At 37.0% G+C, this 18,730-nt stretch overlaps 1 protein-coding gene across 11 annotated transcripts in view; it reads left to right on the forward strand.

The window, feature by feature from the left end:
• The window catches only part of dgkh (diacylglycerol kinase, eta), a 93,105-nt gene that overhangs the window by 57,544 nt on the left and 16,831 nt on the right, over positions 1–18,730 (forward strand). For 8 of the 11 annotated variants that reach the window (XM_082175031.1, XM_082175027.1, XM_082175035.1 and 5 more), the window contains 16 exons: positions 3,972–4,134; positions 4,600–4,708; positions 4,828–4,967; positions 5,056–5,137; positions 6,378–6,469; positions 6,577–6,676; positions 6,789–7,080; positions 8,329–8,460; positions 10,684–10,818; positions 12,256–12,373; positions 12,461–12,571; positions 12,674–12,770; positions 14,469–14,576; positions 15,894–16,007; positions 16,095–16,229; positions 17,907–18,173. In XM_082175031.1, the coding sequence (XP_082031157.1) occupies positions 3,972–4,134; positions 4,600–4,708; positions 4,828–4,967; positions 5,056–5,137; positions 6,378–6,469; positions 6,577–6,676; positions 6,789–7,080; positions 8,329–8,460; positions 10,684–10,818; positions 12,256–12,373; positions 12,461–12,571; positions 12,674–12,770; positions 14,469–14,576; positions 15,894–16,007; positions 16,095–16,229; positions 17,907–18,173 (2,195 nt within the window). The remainder of the gene's footprint in view (positions 1–3,971; positions 4,135–4,599; positions 4,709–4,827; positions 4,968–5,055; positions 5,138–6,377; positions 6,470–6,576; positions 6,677–6,788; positions 7,081–8,328; positions 8,461–10,683; positions 10,819–12,255; positions 12,374–12,460; positions 12,572–12,673; positions 12,771–14,468; positions 14,577–15,893; positions 16,008–16,094; positions 16,230–17,906; positions 18,174–18,730) is intronic. The other 3 variants (XM_082175032.1, XM_082175030.1, XM_082175034.1) reach the window with 1 other exon arrangement.

Raw genomic sequence — 18,730 nt, forward strand, 5'->3', positions numbered from 1 at the left:
CTGAAGCATTAAGAGTTCCTTTCTCTGGAACTAAGGGGCCAAGCCCAACCCCTGAAAAACAACCCCACACCATAATCCCCCCTCCACCAAACTTTACACTTGGCACAATGCAGTCAGGCAAGTACCGTTCTCCTGGCAACCACCAAATCCAGACTCGTCCATTGGATTGCCAGACAGAGAAGCGTGAATCGTCACTCCAGAGAACACGTCTCCACTGCTCTAGAGTCCAGTGGCGGCGTGCTTTACACCACTGCATCCGACACTTTGCATTGCACATGGTGATGTAAGGCTTGGATACTGCTGCTTGGCCATGGAAACCCATTCCATTAAGCTCTCTACGCACTGTTCTTGAGCTAATCTGAAGGCCACACTAAGTTTGGAGGTCTGTAGCTATTGACGCTGCAGAAAGTTGGCGACCTCTGCGCACAGTGTGCCTTAGTATGCGCTGCCCCCGCTCTGTGATTTAACATGGCTAAACCACTTCGTGGCTGAGTTGCTGTTGTTTCCAATTGCTTCCACTTTGTTATAATACCACTTACCAACAGTTGACCGTGGAATATTTAGTAGTGAGGAAATTTCACGAATGGACTTATTGCACAGGTGGCAACCTATCATGGTACCATGCTTGAATTCACTGAGCTCCTGAGAGCGACCCATTCTTTCACAAATGTTTGTAGTAGCAGTCTGCATGCCTAGGTGCTTGATTTTATACAACTGTGGCCATGGAAGCGATTGGAACACCTGAATTCAATGATTTTGAGGGGTGTCCCAATACTTTTGGCAATATAGTGTATGTCAGAGGAAGTTGCTTTCAGTTAAAACAGCTCAAACATGCATTTTAGTCTGGGACTAGGCTTAAGCCCTATCTGAGAAACTGGGGGGAAATGTCATACATGCACACTGCAATAAGTCGGCAAAAAGCAGGTTAATGTTTTTAAATGCTGGACAAAATTGGGGTAATGGGCAAAAATCTAGCTGTCTATTAATTTATGCTTAAGCCATTTATGACCTTAACTCCGATAAAGGAAAATGGGTTATGCATTTACATGACCACATGCATTGTCGGCTTATTAGGCGTAAACGTGTTGTAACTTGCATCTAAATGCACCCATCAAGTACCAATATTTTTTACAACACTAGTTATCACTAAAGTTATCGTTCTTGGTGTGAACAGGCTTTAAGTTGTTGGACAGCTTGGTTTCAGACACAGCCATTGATTCTGCAATGGTGGTTTTCCGTTTTGCCATGTGTGAAGTCAAATCTTGTGAGAACTGAGGACATTCGCTATTGATCAGAACCTCAAAGCTCCTCTGTCTTTAATTGGCGGAGCACATATCGGATATAGAGATTAGTGGGGGCCAGACAGAAATGTAATGAAAATCAATGGCTGTGAAGTTTCATCTGATCGCTTTGTGGCTCCTGTTAATTGGCTGTTTAAAATAGAAGAAGAGAATGGTGGCAGGATGGACAGATTGAAGACTGTTAAAATGCTAAAGTAGACAGGGATACAGAAAGCATAAGGATGTGAAGGGAAAGTGGGAGAGTCCGTCACGTGTACGGAATCCCCCGCCTCAGTGCTAGGTGGCGAGGAGAGCTGCATCTTAATTCGCTCAGGGCTGCCTTTGGCACGTGCTTGAGCTTCGTGACTCAATTTGCCTCAGCCTGCCTCCAGGAGAGAGAGAGCGAGGGGAAAGAGAGGCAAGGCTTCTGTTAGACTCAGAGGGGTCTACTGACAGACGTCCACCCACGCGCCAATGTCCGCTCGCAGGCACACGGAGAACACGCAAACCCACGCTCGAGGGCAACTGTCAGCGTTACTAACACTCATGCATGCTTAGACCCGTGTACGCAAACACAATGCAATACATACACACTGATGCATACAGGTACACAGAGGTGAATGCACTGTGCTTGCATGTGCACATGCAAACAATTCCTCAGATGGTCGCAATGGAGAGACAGGAATAGAATGTGAAAATCTAAAAGATGCATATGGCGAAGCTCATAAACGCAGCGGGTTATTGCTCACAGCTACTGGCATGTTCAGAGACTGTTTACTGCACATGCTGCATGCGTGCACGTGATCACACCAACTGCCAGCACGTTCGGTGACAGATCCTCATGCCCGGCTCTAATGAAGACAAAGAAATCAAAGTGCTGGATTATTTACACACTTTAGTACACATCTTTTCCAGCGAAAACGGACTAGGCTGATGGTTTGCTTTTCCTTGTGCTGCAGCACAAAATTATTTCCACTTCTTTCTCTGTGATTCATGCTTGTCCAGGCATGAAGAAAACTGTTCCTAAGCAACATTGAGTCAACATAAATCTCGGTGTTATCTTTTTTTAGCATGCAAGTTCTGGCATTTAGTTCCTGTAGTTTAATATGTTAGCATGGCACTATTAAAGATTGCCAGGGAACACAAACTTATTCTGTATAAGCTAAACACGCAAAAACGATTATTTCAGTGCTGGGCGTTAGCATGTTGCTAAGCTAATAATGCAATACGACTAAGCATTTGTTGTTATTTTACATTAGGTGAAATAAATAATGATGCACAAAATTTTTTTTTTTTTTTTTTTTAAAAAACACAGAAACCAAAATAAAGTCTTAATTTAGCCAAAAACCAAATCCGATATTTTCGTTTGCCGTTTCTTTTGCTAAGATAACAATGTGAGGCTCTTAAAGGTGCAGTAAGCGATTTCTGAGAAACACAGTTGATATTTGAAATCGACAGACACACAAACAAACATACCCCTTCCTTCATTGTTCCTCTCCCAAAATGCACAAACATGCTATGCAACACAGGCAATGATTAACAGCTGCCGCATTAGACTGTCCCATTATTATAGCTAATATTACAACAGCATATCTTGGATCTGTGAACCAGCAAAACCAATGTTACTCACGTATCAAGCAGAAACAACACAACCTCTGCATCCATTTTCAGGCCTTCCCACTCCAACATCTCTCCAGTGCTATTCCAGCTATAAGCTATTCCAATATTAATGCGGGTCCTACCTGTTGCCTCATTGTAACTGTCCTTTTTCAATTATATTCCTCTGACCTCTTTGGTAATATTAACATTTTCAACAGCGTTTTTTCAGAAATTGCTTACTGCACTAGCTAACTTTAAGTGTTACAACACACATCATACATAAACATTGAGTAAAATAGTCTAATTAGACTAAACTATTTTTTTTAAAATACTTTTTTCCAATAATAAATGATTTATGTTTATTTATAATCAACTTTTTGCTCGCTTCATCTACCATCTTGGTTTGTTGCAGTGCATTACCTTCTTTTCATATAATGCTGCTTTAGCATTTGGCCAAAACAGGGTATCTACATTTTGAAAAAGCTATTACAGTTAAGAAGTTCACAATCTGCCAATTTTGGACTATGGCGATATTATCTACAGAATGGCACCAAACACAGACCTAAAAAAACTTGACACAATCTATCATTCAGCCATCCGTTTTGCCACTAATGCACCCTTTCACACTCATCACTGTGACCTGTGATGGGCTGGCCCTTCCTTCCCCCCTACTTCTACTACTTTTGGACGTAATGCTTTCAGCTTTGCAGCAGTACATGACTGGAACATACTACAAAATACCCTGAAACTTACATCTCTGATCCCAATCTCCACCTTTAAGCAGAACCTCCAGAATTACATAGTTGACTCTTGCTCCTGCTGACAATCATGAATCATATTTATACACACATACTTAAGCACTTTTTTGTTTTTGTTTTTCTCTTTTTTCTTTGTTGTCTATCTTTTTTAATTCAATTGCTTGTTCTATGTGTCATGTGTTTGACTATGTACAGTTGTACAGTATGTTCCTATTTATTCATGTAGCCTCTTGGCCAGGTCATGTAAATGAGAAGTGGTTCTCAAACAGTTTACCTGGATAAATAAAGGTTAAATAAAAAATAAAAAATCTTTTTCGTCCTTTTCCTGTGACAGGTTTCTGGAAGGCCACCTGTCCCCCATCATGTGCTAGTCCACTCCTCGTGTTTGTCAACTCAAAAAGCGGAGACAACCAAGGGGTAAAATTCCTGCGTCGCTTCAAACAGCTGCTCAATCCCGCTCAGGTCTTTGACCTGGTCAACGGTGGACCTCATTTAGGGTAAGACTTGGATGTCAAAGGTCACGGAGATTGAACTATTGATCATTGTCTTAGAAGCAAATCAATGCTTTTGCTTGTTTTGCTGGTGTTTGGATAGTTGACGTATGATGAGTCCATGCACTTTTTTACAATCAACATCCAGATTTCATATTAAAATGAGATGAAATGCAAAGTGTATTTTTCAGGTCCCATAACCATTTGTGTTATATTTTTATCCATTTGATTAACCTCTTGGCTCATTTTAATGATCCTACAGTGGGACAAATAAATGTTTAAAAGAACAGATATTCCATGTAGTCTTAAATAACTGCAGGCATGATTATAAAAGAATTATAAAAACACTGTTTAAAATAGTTTTAGGTTGAATTTAGGATGTCAAGAACCCAATATGTATCTATTTCAGGTCAACTACCCAAACCTTATCTCACTTGAACCTCTATTTTAACACTCTTTTCTCTTTTAAAGCCTTCGCTTGTTCCAAAAGTTCGATAATTTCCGAATCCTCGTGTGTGGAGGAGATGGAAGCGTTGGTTGGGTTCTGTCTGAAATCGACAAACTAAATCTTCACAAACAGGTGATTGAAAAGTACTCTACTACACCATGTAAAGCTGTCCCTGTAAGGTTAGGACTTGGCACATGAGTGTTGAGCAGATGTTTATGAGGATTTCTTAATGAACCGTCTCATGTTGGCAGTGCCAGCTGGGCGTTCTGCCGCTGGGCACCGGGAATGACCTGGCACGGGTGCTTGGTTGGGGGCCGTCGTGCGATGATGACACGCAACTCCCTCAGATACTGGAGAAGCTGGAGAGAGCCAGCACGAAGATGCTGGACAGGTACAGAGCGCACCCTAGCATGTGTCCAGAACTATGTCACATGTATAATATTTGTGTCGTTGGCTACATCTACAGCTGCTGTTCACAGGTGGAGTATAATGACGTATGAGATCAAAATACCTCCCAAACACAGCTGCCCCGTCACACCTGAGGAGGCAGAGGATGGCCAGGTACTAGCAACATATTAACTGCAATGCATACATCTACTTCAACACCATTAAATTGGTTATTGACATGTCACAGTGTCACATGCTACGTTTATCTAAGACTAGGTGCCACAAAAATATAACAAAGACAATACATAGCACATCTTTCAGTTGTGTTTCAATCACTGTACACAAAAGAAAACATTCAGCACATCCATTGTAGTCCGCTTCGCTAACAAATGGCTCTTATAACCTGGTTCTATTTTTGAAAAAGACTATTTTTTATTATTATTTTTATATATTATTTTTTACCGTTATTATTAATCAAAATTAAGAGACTGTTACTAATATTTGTAATTGAGATTTGTGAGACTTAATAAGTTTCTCAAGTTTCTCAGACTTAATAATCTCAGCAGAATTACTTATTCTGCATCCCTTGAATGCTCATTTATGAAATATTTTGGCTAATTTGATTATGCGTTTAATAGCTACCAGCAACAAATTTTACTATGTGTAAAATCCATTCAGCATCCTTTCATTCGGTCAGATTTACAGATGTTAAAATCCAGTCATTTCCATTGGAGTCCAAGTGATCAGGAATATCACGAGGGCAAAAGATTTCCCCACGCTGCCCTAATGAAAAAAACCTATACCAAAATGGATTTAAATACACATATTTCATACTGTATTTAGTATACTACAAATCTATTAACAAATTAACAAACATATTGCTTGAGACTTACTGATATAAATATTAGAATTCAATTTTATTTGGAATACTTATTTATTGCACAATGCACATTTCTTAATATTAAGCCTAAAATGTGTTTTAATGTCACTATTAGTAAGGATAGTATGATCTCTGTATAATATCAGTCTTAAAATGCAAGATATTTAAAGTGAACCTAAAGTATACTTGCAATAGATCCATTTTAGCACACTCAAATATACTTAAGTATATCTTAAGTATACACTTAAGTATAAGCGTTGACCAATAGAAAGCTGTTTGATTAGAAAGTGACTTCTGTGTGAGTGGTGCAAAAAAAATACATTGCTGCAAAAAAAATTCTGATTTTGAGGAAATTAGAAAATATTCTGTAGATTCTCTCTGGGCTTGCTGATTACTGAATGGTTGTTCATATAATGAGTATGTTCATATAATAATCATGAAAAAAAAAATACTTATGTTACTTTTTTCTCTCTCGCCCAGCTATTACAATGAATGAATATGAATATGATGTGTGATGAGCATAGGTGGCTTTAGTTACAGATATCTGCTTATGAGGATTCAGTGGCTGCTCATCTCACAAAGATCCTGAACTCAGATCAGCACTCAGTGGTCATATCTTCATCAAAGTGAGTCGTCAGTCTCACACCAATACAGTTCCTATTCCACCACTAACAGAACAAACAGAAGCTACTATAAAGGCAGAGCTCCTCTCATCTTCTCTCTTCTCCTCCAGGGTATTGTGTGAGACGGTAAAGGAATTTGTGGCCAAAGTTGGGAAGTGTTATGAGAGAAGCAGTGACAGCACTGTGGAAGCTGATGCTCTGGCCCTCAAAGTAAGTCTGTGATGTTTCACATCATGACCTCTTACACTTTTCTAAGTCATTACTCAACAGAAATACGATGAAAATGCAGTACAAACCTATTTGTCCCTTTGTTCTCTATCAGCAGTGTACGATTCTGAACGAGAAGCTAGACTCGCTCCTGCAGACGCTGAATTTGGAGGCCCAGGCCATGACGCCCTCAGCCCTCACCACACCACCCATCGTGGAGGAGGAGGTGGAGGAGGAAGAGCTGGATGAAGAGGAAGATCTGAGTGAAGAGTCTATAACGGAGCTGAAGGAGAACGAGACAGAGAAGGGCTCTGCCCATAAGCTCTTCAGACCCCGCGAGCAGCTTGTGCTGAGAGCCAACAGCCTGAAGAAAGCACTCAGACAGATCATCGAGCAGGCGGAGAGAAGTATGATTGTCCAGCTTGTCTTTTGAATAGAAAAGCAACACTTGATCTGTTGCTTACAGAATGCTGCTCTGAATATAGACGTCTCCTTAAACGAGTGATCACATGACATGAATTGATTAATTTCCAAAGGAATTAGCCACAATTACGTTTAAAGTTTTTAGAATGGGACCTAAGTGTTCTTCTTGATCTTCAGGGATTTCTGTTCATTTAAATGGGGGATCAACATGCCTGTCAATAAATCTATAGTTTTTAGCAATACTCTGTAATACCCAGTCTCTAGGGCTGGGAAATGTGTGTGTGTGTGTGTGTGTGTGTGTGTGTGTGTGTGTGTGTGTGTGTGTGTGTGTGTGTGTGTGTGTGTGTGTGTGTGTGTGTGTGTGTGTGTGTGTGTGTGTGTGTGTGTGTGTGTGTGTGTGTGTGTGTGTGTGTGTGTGTGTGTGTGTGTATATATATATATTCCTTTTTTTTTTTTTTTTTTTTTTACAAATACACATTTTTGAAAAACACAAATATTTTCATGAATATTCAAACATGAACTAACCATGAGGAATACATTTGTTACTGTATTTGTTAATCTTTGTTAACGTAACGTGCTTTAACTAATGTTAACAAATACAACCTTTGATTTTAATAATGTATTAGTAAATGTTGAAATGAACATTTACAAAGATTAATAAATGCTGTAAAAGTACAGTAAAAGTTAAATTTATTAGAGTAAAAGTGTTGTTTATTATTAGTTCATGTTAACAAACTAATGAAACCTTATTCTAGTGTTACCACAATATATATACTGTATATACTGAGTGATATAAATCCATATTTACTTCAGTACTTATTTTTTACTAAAAGATTAAGAAATACCACATGGGAACATCCAAGATTATTTCCTAGTGATGAATCACACAAATCAGAGTTTTGAATTGATACATTGCAAAAGACAGTTACAAGTGATTCATGGAAATAAACTGAATTTAGCAATTCTAGTTGCATTTCTGTTTTAAAGTCAGTGTGAAGTGATATAAGAGAAGTTCTTGATATCAGTCACAAAAAGAGTTGTTTCAGAACTGGAGCAGTTCACAAGACAAGAAGGGATTGTGAAAACAGTCTAGTGAAGTTCACAATGTTGCTTAATATTATAACTCCTGCAAAATCATGAATATGTATGTAATATTACCCAGGCCTACTTTATTGTATGTGTCCACGTAAAGAAGTGCACGAGTAAGATGGTTGTGTTTCTCTGTGCTGTAGTGGTGGATGAGCAGAACGCTCACACAGAGGAGCAGGAGCTGCAGTCTCCCAATGACTTCAGGAAGGACAGCGAGGACGAAAACAAAGACAACGAGAAGGACGAGGACACTAAAGAACTGGAATCTCTGCCCTGTGAGTTCACACTTTTAAATCTTAGACATGCTGCCGCTGTTATCCGTTTCCTATGAGACACAAAGTGTTCTTGCTTACCGGCCATAAAGGCTAAATTCTCCATTGGGTTACATGTGAATATGATGGAGCCGTTGAAAAGCGTGCGTGAAAAGGCTATTCTTTCCAAAGAGTGGAATGATGTACTGTGCACACAGTATGCACATTTTCTGTATGCTTGGAATACCGAGATGATTTATTATAGTTGCCAAAATGCCAATTATACAGTAACGGAGTAACTCTGCACTAGGTACTACTTCACCACAATGCTATTCTCATGACTTGACTTTCCATTACCAGTGTGGGAAAATAAAATGGGAAGTAATATTAGTCATGGTTTTAAACATCTCTTTTTAGACTCATTTGATCAGACTGTTAAAAGTCTGTGGTTAGAGTTAGGGGGGTCAGGGCATTTTTGCACAAAATTACATTCAAAATACAAAATAACCCGCCACTCGTGGGCAACATGATGAGATTTGCTGTTTGAAATATGTTGTTTGAATAATGCCTACTAACATAAAAACATAGTAGTCAGTATAGAGTACATATGGCACAATATTCAGTATGTTAATATTCCATTCTGAGCATAACTGTCTTTTCAGCATATTACCCAGCTATCCTGATCTTGCTCTCTATTTAGGATGGATAGTGTGTGAATTGAGAATCAGTCCTTGTTTCTGATCAGAAGTATTTGAATGTGTTTGTGTCTGAAAGGGTTAGTGCTGCCCTCTAGTGACAAATGTTAGTACATTTAAATTTAAAAACGCAGCATAAATGTTTTTGTAGACATAGGCTTGTAAATGGCTTGTAGACATATTAAAAACACACACATTTTTTTTCTAAAACACTGTATTTTATTAGGGTTTATTTTTTATAAATAAACCCCAAAAAGGCTTTTAGACACATTACTCTTTGTTGTTAAAAAAATATTATTATATTATTATTATTATTATTATTATTATTATTATTATTATTAGGGTGTTTATAAAAAAAACACACACACAAAAAGGCTTATAGAAACATTAAAACACATTACTCTTTGTTGTTAAAAATATTATTATGTTTATTATTATTATATTCTGGTTTATTTTTAATAAATAAACCCAAATAAACAGGTTTTTAGACACATTGAAACACATCACTCTTAGTTGTTTAAAAAACAAATAATTACTCTTAAAAACACTTGCATCTTAGTTGTTAAAATATATTTATTATTATTCATATTATATTCTGGTTTATTTTCTATAAATAAACCCTAAAAAAGGCTTTTAGACACATTAAAACACATTACTCTTAGTTGTTTAATTAAAAAAAAAAATAATAATAATTACTCTTAAAAACATTCATCTTAGTTGTTAAAACTATATTTATTATTATTATATTGTGTTTTATTTTTTATGAATACCCCCCCAAAGGCTTTTAGACACATTAAAACACATTACTCTTAGTTGTTTAAAAAACTAATAATTACTCTACAAAAACACATTCATCTTAGTCATCAAAATATATTATTATTCTTTTATCTGGGTTTATTGTTCATAAATACACCCTAAAACGTCTTTTAGACACGTTAAAACACATTACTCTTAGTTGCAGTTGTTTTTATAAAGCCAGAGTGCTCTAAATGGGAATACAAGCTTTTGTTTTGCGCAATTGCCCAATAACACAATCTTTTTCCTTCAGAAGGTTCGGGATTTCCTTACAGCTTACAGACTGTAAGAGTTTATAACTGTAAATATATCTGTAGGTTTCCCAGAGGATCCCTGCGCTGTATTTCTCTCCATAGAGAACACATCTTTGTTTGCTGGACAGTGGCTCTTCCTGTTTACACAGAGGCCTGCAGTCCGCTCATGTTTCCAGTGAGGCATGAAAGTTGGTCCAGTCCCTCAGGGCCTCCATTTCTCCTGCGTCTCTGAGCTGTTAAGTGGCCTTGATGTGTTTTGGTTTGTTTATGTGGGTTTCGTTCTGCTGAATCTGCTGGATCTGTTTTACGGTGGCTTTTTCACTTCTCGTTGAGCGCCAGTGACCAGATGCGCGGGTTATTCTTACATGATGGAAAAAGTTGAGCGTTTACAAAACAGCATTAGATTTTGCTGCGTAATGGACACTTGGGCAGATAATGCTGTGATGAATGAGTCTGTTGTACACATGACTTCATGTTTTTGTACTGTGTTTGTGCTTCTGCAGTGGCTAAGTCACCGTGTTCGCCTCCAGAGAGGCGTATCAGTCGCAGCACGCAGTCCTGCGGCTCCTTTTCCATCACTCCCTTCACCACAAGCAAAGAGAACCTGCCTGTTCTCAACACACGCATCATCTGTCCCGGTACGACCACATGACATGACCCCATGTGACAACTGACCAGAAAACTGAGACCATGAGACCATGTTAAAGGGATAGCTCACCCCAAAATGACATTTCTGGCATCATTTACTCACCCTCATGTAGTTCCAAACCTGTATGACTTTTGATTTTCCACTAAACACAAAGGGAGATGTTATGTACAATTTCTGAGCTGCTCTTTTCCATACAGGGAAAATGAATTAGTGACCCGAGGCTGCTAAGCTTTTGAAAGAATTCATAAAAGCAGTCCAAATGTGCTTAATTGCATGGAATTTATCATAAAAAAATACAAAATGAACACTTCAAATTAACACACTTAAGTACACATTGCAATAATGTCAATAAAAAAAATGTAATGTGTTGACATTAAAACTCATGTAAATTACTCGATTATCATTTTAATTGTAGTGTGTTATTTGATATTACATTAAAAGTTAATATATTATATATATATACATCATTACAAATGTGCAATTACAAATATATTTAAGTAAATGACATACAGTACAGTAGAAATTACACCAAAGTATATTTTAGTTCACCATAAATGCTTGTAAGTATATCCGGCTGTACACTTTAACCATATTTCAAAGACAATAGAAGTAAATATAAAATTACAAATAAAGATGTACTTAAGTCCTACTTAAGTGGGTGAAAAAGCAGCCTAAAGTTCAACTAATTAAATATAATACATTTTCATTTAATTGCAATTAACGTTAGCAAAATCAATACATTCAGTTTGCACTTAAGTATATTATTTTAAAGTATATATTTCCATAATAAGTACACTTTCCCTTGGTTTCACAAACAAGGCTTAAGCTTAGTCCCAGACCAGACGCATGCTTGAGCTGTTTTAACTGAAAGCAACTTGCACTGATATATTCTAAAATATATCAATGCCATTGTTTTGTCTCAAGATGTAATGTTTTTTTTTTTTGTGTGTGTTATTTTTTTTTCTTAGGCAAGTTTATAAAAGCTACTTAAATGACTAATTGAACTAAGGCCTAATCCTAGCTTAATCTAAGCCCTCCCTGTGAAACCAGGCCTAAAATATACTACCCTAACCCTAATAATGCAAATAATAAACCTACATTTCAGTCTGTTCCTCACAACCTCAGACATTTGGAATATAGTGCAATGTAAGTCATAGGGAACATTTTTCTTGTACTTTTGAGGTTTTGTTTTTTGGAGCTTCTAGAACTTTTCTTGTTCTCTGGAAAAGAACAGCATCAACATTCTGTCAAAAATCTTCTTTTGTGTTTCACTAACAAAATAAAGTTATAAAGGGTAAGAACATCATGAGGGTGAGTAAATCATGACAGAACATCATTTTAATGATAGACATGATTTTAATTATGGTTTGCTGATTCTTGTTTGAGTGTCCTGAAATCTCCCGTTGATCTTTTGGTTGGTCTTCAGGTCTGCGGGCTGGTCTTGCTGCCTCCATCGCTGGAAGCTCCATTATCAGTAAGATGCTGCTTGCCAACATAGATCCATTTGGTGCCACTCCCTTCATCGATCCAGACCTGGACTCATTGTAAGAGCTTCACTTTCCTTGTTCTTGTTGAAGTTTATCTTAAAGATACAGTATTCGCAAATCTTACATGAGTATTTTTTCTTACAGAGAGGGCTATTTGGAGAAGTGCGTGATGAATAACTACTTTGGGATTGGCTTAGATGCAAAGATCTCACTGGAGTTCAACAACAAACGTGAGGAGCACCCAGAGAAATGCAGGTAGTTCAAGATTTCAGCACAGTCTTCTTTCGTGTACTGCATTTAGCTAAAACACCTTTGACATGGACTCAGTGGCTGACTGGTATTTCTCTGACAATCCAGAAGTCGTACCAAAAACATGATGTGGTACGGAGTTCTGGGGACGAAAGAGCTTCTGCAGCGGACCTATAAAAACTTGGAGCAGAAAGTTCAGCTAGAGGTGAGCTGAATGAAAGGCATTTTCAACTAATGACATACAACATGAAAAAGTAACAACAACAACAAAAAAATACCTGGCCACGCCCAAAATGGCTAAACACTAAGTTTTTAATTGTCTGAACCACAAATTATTGGTCAGAAAATTCACAAAATTTAACATTGCTGTCTTAGAAAAACATCAAAGACAGAAGTTTTTGGCAGAACATGGGAAGCTGTGTGTGGAGTGATGAATCACAATGAAACATGAGAGATGCTCCAGAGCGGTGTCTTCAAAAATCTGCTGAGAAATATAATAATAAATGCATCTCCACAGTGAAGTGTGGAGGAAGAGCTGTCATTGTGTGCGGAGGCTTTTAGCTGCTGGTACCGTATTATCGGTGAGCTACCTCACTGTGGAAGTCATTTAATGCTTTGAAGTTCAGGAGAATATTGCAGAATGGCTTGCTTTCAGCAAATGAAAATTAGTTTTCTAAAGAAGAGGAATGATCAGATGTTATTTTCCTGCCCAAATTGCAAAGACAACCAAGAAGTAGCTTGAAAACAAGTTTATCAGGCTCATGTTTTGGCCTGTCAGAGTCCAGTTTTGAAGCCTATAGTGAATATTTGGTCTCACATTAAACTCTTCACTTTAACTTAAACTTCACTTTCAACTACTCATGAATGGTTTGAAGCAGTTACATTGAGTGGAACAACACTGACTCTTCTTCCTGTAAAAAGCTGTTGGCAAGTTAGGAAGGCTATTCTGTGGTGAGTTTATCTACAGTATTTGTGCAATTCTTGCTAATTTTCTGACCAGTGATTTGTGATAAAAATGATTAAAAGACCACTGAATATTTTAAATGTTTGCTTTGTCCCATTTTTATATATATATATATATATATATATATATATATATATATATATATATATATATATATATATATATATATATATATATTTGTTTATATATTTTATATCTTTAAATCATCTGCTTTTTGAATATTATTGAAGTCTATGTATGTGTGTATATCTATATACATTGTATTCAATAATATTTGAAGGGCAGATGATTTAAAGATAAGGATTTTACAAATATTTTTTCATCACAATTTCTACTTAATTAAAGATTTTAGAGCTTGGCATAAATATAATAATGTAAATTCCCATGGGGATTTTAATAATGTATGTTTCCAGGTCTAGAAATCACATTTTAATAATAGGCTACCTCATACTGTATATCCAGGTTTTTCAAGACCATGTAGATGGTTCTTCTAAGAAAAAAAATAAACTGTTGTTGAGGTAGTGATTTAAACCAAGAAATATATTGTTTTGTATTTGTTTTAGCTAATTTTAGTACTTGTTTTTTCTTGTTTTAAAATGATTTGAAATCATCTTGAGGCCTCCTTAGGAAGTTTTCTGAGGCCCCCTAGTGGGCCCCGGACCCCTGCTTGAGAATCACTGATCGACTGCAGTAGTTCTCGTTCTGAAAAACACAGAATTTGTGCCTTGATTTGTGCTTTTAAAAAGTAATAGGACACCAGTTTGCACCGTATTTGTGTAAAGGGTCAAATGTTGTCTAAGGTTGAACAATCAACACATGATTATCTACTGATTTAAAGGCAACAGCTGCTGGAACTGAACCTCTCCTCGAGCAGAATTTGAAGCGTTTGTCCCAGTTTTATATCCAGTGCTCCTCATGGTTGTGTGATTGATTCTGCAGTGTGACGGCCAGTACATCCCACTCCCTAGCCTCCAGGGAATCGCTGTGCTGAACATCCCTAGCTACGCTGGGGGAACCAACTTCTGGGGCGGCACCAAAGAGGATGACGTAAGTGATGATGCTAGAGGTCATGAGGGTTTCTCTCTTCAAACTGCAACCCATCCTGACTCTGAGTTGTAAACTAAGAGTTGAAATATGACACCATGTAGAGAGGAAATGCTCTGGAGTTGTTTAATGAAGAGGATAAGTTTGCCCTGTGTTGACTGGTGTTGTCTAACGCGCAGCTGGCTCTGGACAAAACCTTTTCAACCCCGGGGTGACACGGGTCTTTGTTCGCAACAAGTGTCCTCTTGGCAGCTGGTTTGTTTTAGCTCACATGGCCTCGTTCAGGATGAGGTTACCTCCGGACACCATGTGCGCGCTACAGCGTCTAGTTACAGAAGGGAAGAGTGCTTAGATATCTGTAATTTTGTACTGGACATTCGAGGACCCAGTTCAAAAAATTTCATTCTCAAGTCCACTAAGTGTTTTCACAGAGGGAAGAGTAATTAACCCTGTAAAGCATGACTATAGTCTGAATTTTTTTAATTTATTTTTTAAATTGAACAGTTTGTTGAACCTTTAGGTACCATATTTGACACATAAGGCTTTTATGGTTCATATAGTATGATATGGTGAGAAGAATATGGAGCTCATAGTTTTCAAAAATACGCCATTTGGTGCAGTTTCTAATATGTATTTGGGCTAAAAGATGAAATTCTGATAGCTTGTAATGTAAATCAATGAGATCTTTGTATGCGAGTAGTCTGGTATTCTGTTATAATGCATAAAAATATCAGTTGTCACTCTATATTTCAGTTAAAACTTAAATTATAATTTTTATGTTCAAAGCTCTGTAGTTTTTATTTTGGAGAGCAAAACATGAGGATTGATAGATGTACAAAATAAGCATTCCTCAAAAATCTTTTCTATCATATTTGATACTTGGATTTTAAACATCATTTTTCAAAAGAATAAATCAAGTAAACCTTGCTTCAAATATTAGCTTGAAATATTAACAACAAGTTTTTTATTATGTTTACTTTATAAAAATTTGTACAGATTTCACTACAAATAGACACTTCTATCACAACCTAAACGGGAACATTTTTACAATTATATGTACAAGCCTTTTACTTGCCAAAAATCTATGAACTTTCAATCAGAGGACAGAAGGCATGTAGTAGATTGTAAAGTTGTTTCTTAATTATGTTGATCTTTTAGACTTTAGAAGCCTTAGAAATGTGCATATCAAATATGATATAGTAGGCTTTATATGTTTAGTCATTTTTGTAGGAGATTTTTTTCCACCTGGTTGTGAATCTGTAGAGAGCCCCCTAGTGGTGGTAAGCTATTTTCATGATTTTTTCTTTTCTTTTCTTGCAGATATTTTGTGCCCCTTCATTTGATGATAAAATTTTGGAAGTGGTCGCTGTGTTCGGTAGTATGCAGATGGCTGTCTCAAGGGTGATCAAACTGCAGCATCACCGTATTGCACAGGTAAGCACAACTCACACACAAATGAGAGATCTTTAAAGTATGTGAGTAATGGTGATAGAGATGTGTAACTCACCTCAACCCTCTCAGTGTCGCACGGTGAAGATCACCATTCTGGGAGATGAAGGAGTGCCTGTCCAGGTGGACGGAGAGGCCTGGATTCAACCTCCTGGACTCATCAAGATTCAGCACAAGAACCGGGCCCAGATGCTGACAAGAGACCGGGTGAGTGGTTCTGGAGAAACAATATTACCATAGAACAGTGTAAAAGAACAGTTAAATGAATAATTCATTCAAAATGGCATCATTAACACTAACGTTCAGACGTTTGGGGTCTATTATGCTCACCAAGGCTGTAAAAACAGTAATATTGTAAAATATTATTACAATTTAAATAATTATTTGAAATATTTTTATTTAATTTTTTAAATGTCTTATTATCCACAGTTGTGCTGCTTAATATTTTTCTGGAAACCGTGATACATTTTTTTCAGGATTCTTTGATGAATAGAAAGAACAGCATTTATTTGAAATATAAATATATTGTTACATTATAAATGTCTTTACTGTCACTTTTGATCAATGTTTCCTTGCTGAATAAGAAAGTCATTTTCTTACTGACCGCAAACTTTGGACATTAGTGTATATCTCTCTCATGTTGTTTTGACCATTTTTGTCTCTGTTGTTCTATGAAAGACAAAAGGAGATGTTAGGCAGAATGGTTTGTTTTCCATCCACTCTCAAAGGAAAGTGGATAGTGGTTTATACTGACAACAAGCTCCAAGAAGCACAATAGAATTATCATAAATACTGTCAATAAGACTTGTATGCAATATTCCAAGTCTTCTTAAGATGTACTATAGCTTCTGGTGTCGGAGAAGCATAAGGCTGATGAAATTATCACAAAAAAACTCAAATAGAGGTGTTGTGTGTGCTGTGAAAACATGATGGTTATTGTAGTTCTAGGCTAAATGTGAGCGTGTATTTACTCATCTCACTTGCACAAAAACAGAATTAGTGTTCCTAACCTATCCTAAACCTGCAATAATTAAAAATGTTAAATTACACAAATATACTTTATGTATTTAATCTCACTTTATTTGGTAATGTCTTTGCTGCTGACCTTCAGTGATCCAATTCAGTTTTTATCAGTAGTAATAAGCAAAAATGACTAGATAAACCTCACATTTGTGTTTCATATTATTTGTATATATTGCTGAAGAGTATTGAACTTTTTTCTTCTGCATGCAATCACAAATGGCAGCCCAGCTGGTTTGTTTGAGCTGCGCCCTTACGTGAATTTGCATTTCCTTCAGCCTGAGGCTTATTCATTTCACTTTTGATGTTAACTATTGTTTGTTTTTGTTTTCTGTTATTAACAAACAAGCAGAGAGAAAGTGACGCAAAAGTAACGTAACAAATTACTTTTTTTTTAAAGTAACTAAGTAAGACAATTAATTACTTTTTTAGCGAGTAGCGCAATATTGTAATGCATTACTTTTAAAAGTAACTTTCCCCAGGACTGTAAAAATGATAAAACTGTCAAATTTGGTTTGGGTAAGCACTACTCTTAAAACTAATTTTGAGAAAACAGCCTCTAAAGGTATGTATTGTAATTTAATTCAACGACTCGAACGTAATAAACGAAACACTTAAATGTATTTCGGATGTTTTCTTTCCACTAGTCTGAAATAAGAAATGTTATGGAAGCAAAATAGCCCAAAATCTCAAAATTGACCAGTGCCTGAATAAACGGTTTTGCCTGTAGTGTCAAAGATCAAGGTAACCAGTCCAGATCTGTCACCACTGGGCTGTTTGTGTAAATTGTGTGTATCCTTTCTAAACATTGGATATTAAAACTCACTGTCCTTTAAATGACTTCTGTATTTGTTTTCAATAAAGGCATTTGAAAACACATTGAAGTCTTGGGAGGATAAACTGAAATACGACAAGCCTCCGCTGAGGCCTCACCTGTATCCTCAGCATTCTGTGGATCTGGCCACAGAGGAGGAGGCCGCGCTCATCCAGATGTGCGCTCGAGCCGCTGAGGATCTGATCACCAGGATCTGTGAGGCTGCCAAAAACTTCCAACTCCTCGAGCAGGAGCTGGCCCACGCCGTCAACGCCTCTTCACACGCCATCAACAAAACACACCCCAAGTTCCCTGAGGTGAGCGACGCCAGCACTGAAGGACTGTTCACACCACTGCCGCTGATTACTGATCAAAAATATACTTTCCCTCCATATAAAACAACGACAGCTCACCATAGTGTTATATTTTGGTTTTGGTGTGAAAGAGTTCATAGGTACTGTACATTGTTTTGTGATAATAGTCTTTAATTTTGTGCAAAAAAAAATCAATATGGAACTATAAGCCATGAATAAAATCAGCCAGCTCCAATGCGAATCAAATGTTGATTTGCAGTAAAAGTATTGAAAGATCGAACAAAATGTACAGGACAGAGGGAAAAAGGTTTGTTCTCAAATAATTTTATGCTCTTCACTTGAAGCATTGTGGATTACTTAACTGAATCAAAATCAAGTTATAAAATAAATGTATAGTCATTCATTTTAGGCATGCAATATACACTTGCGTTCAAAAGTTTAGGGTCAGTAAGATTTTTTTTTATATAAATATAAGAAATTAATACTTTTATTCAGCAAGGATGCATTAAATTGATCAAAAGTGACAGTACAGACATTTATAATGTTACAAAAGATTTCTA

The sequence above is a fragment of the Leuciscus leuciscus genome (genome assembly GCF_965113295.1).
Source record: "Leuciscus leuciscus genome assembly, chromosome: 7".
Taxonomy (NCBI): domain Eukaryota; kingdom Metazoa; phylum Chordata; class Actinopteri; order Cypriniformes; family Leuciscidae; genus Leuciscus; species Leuciscus leuciscus.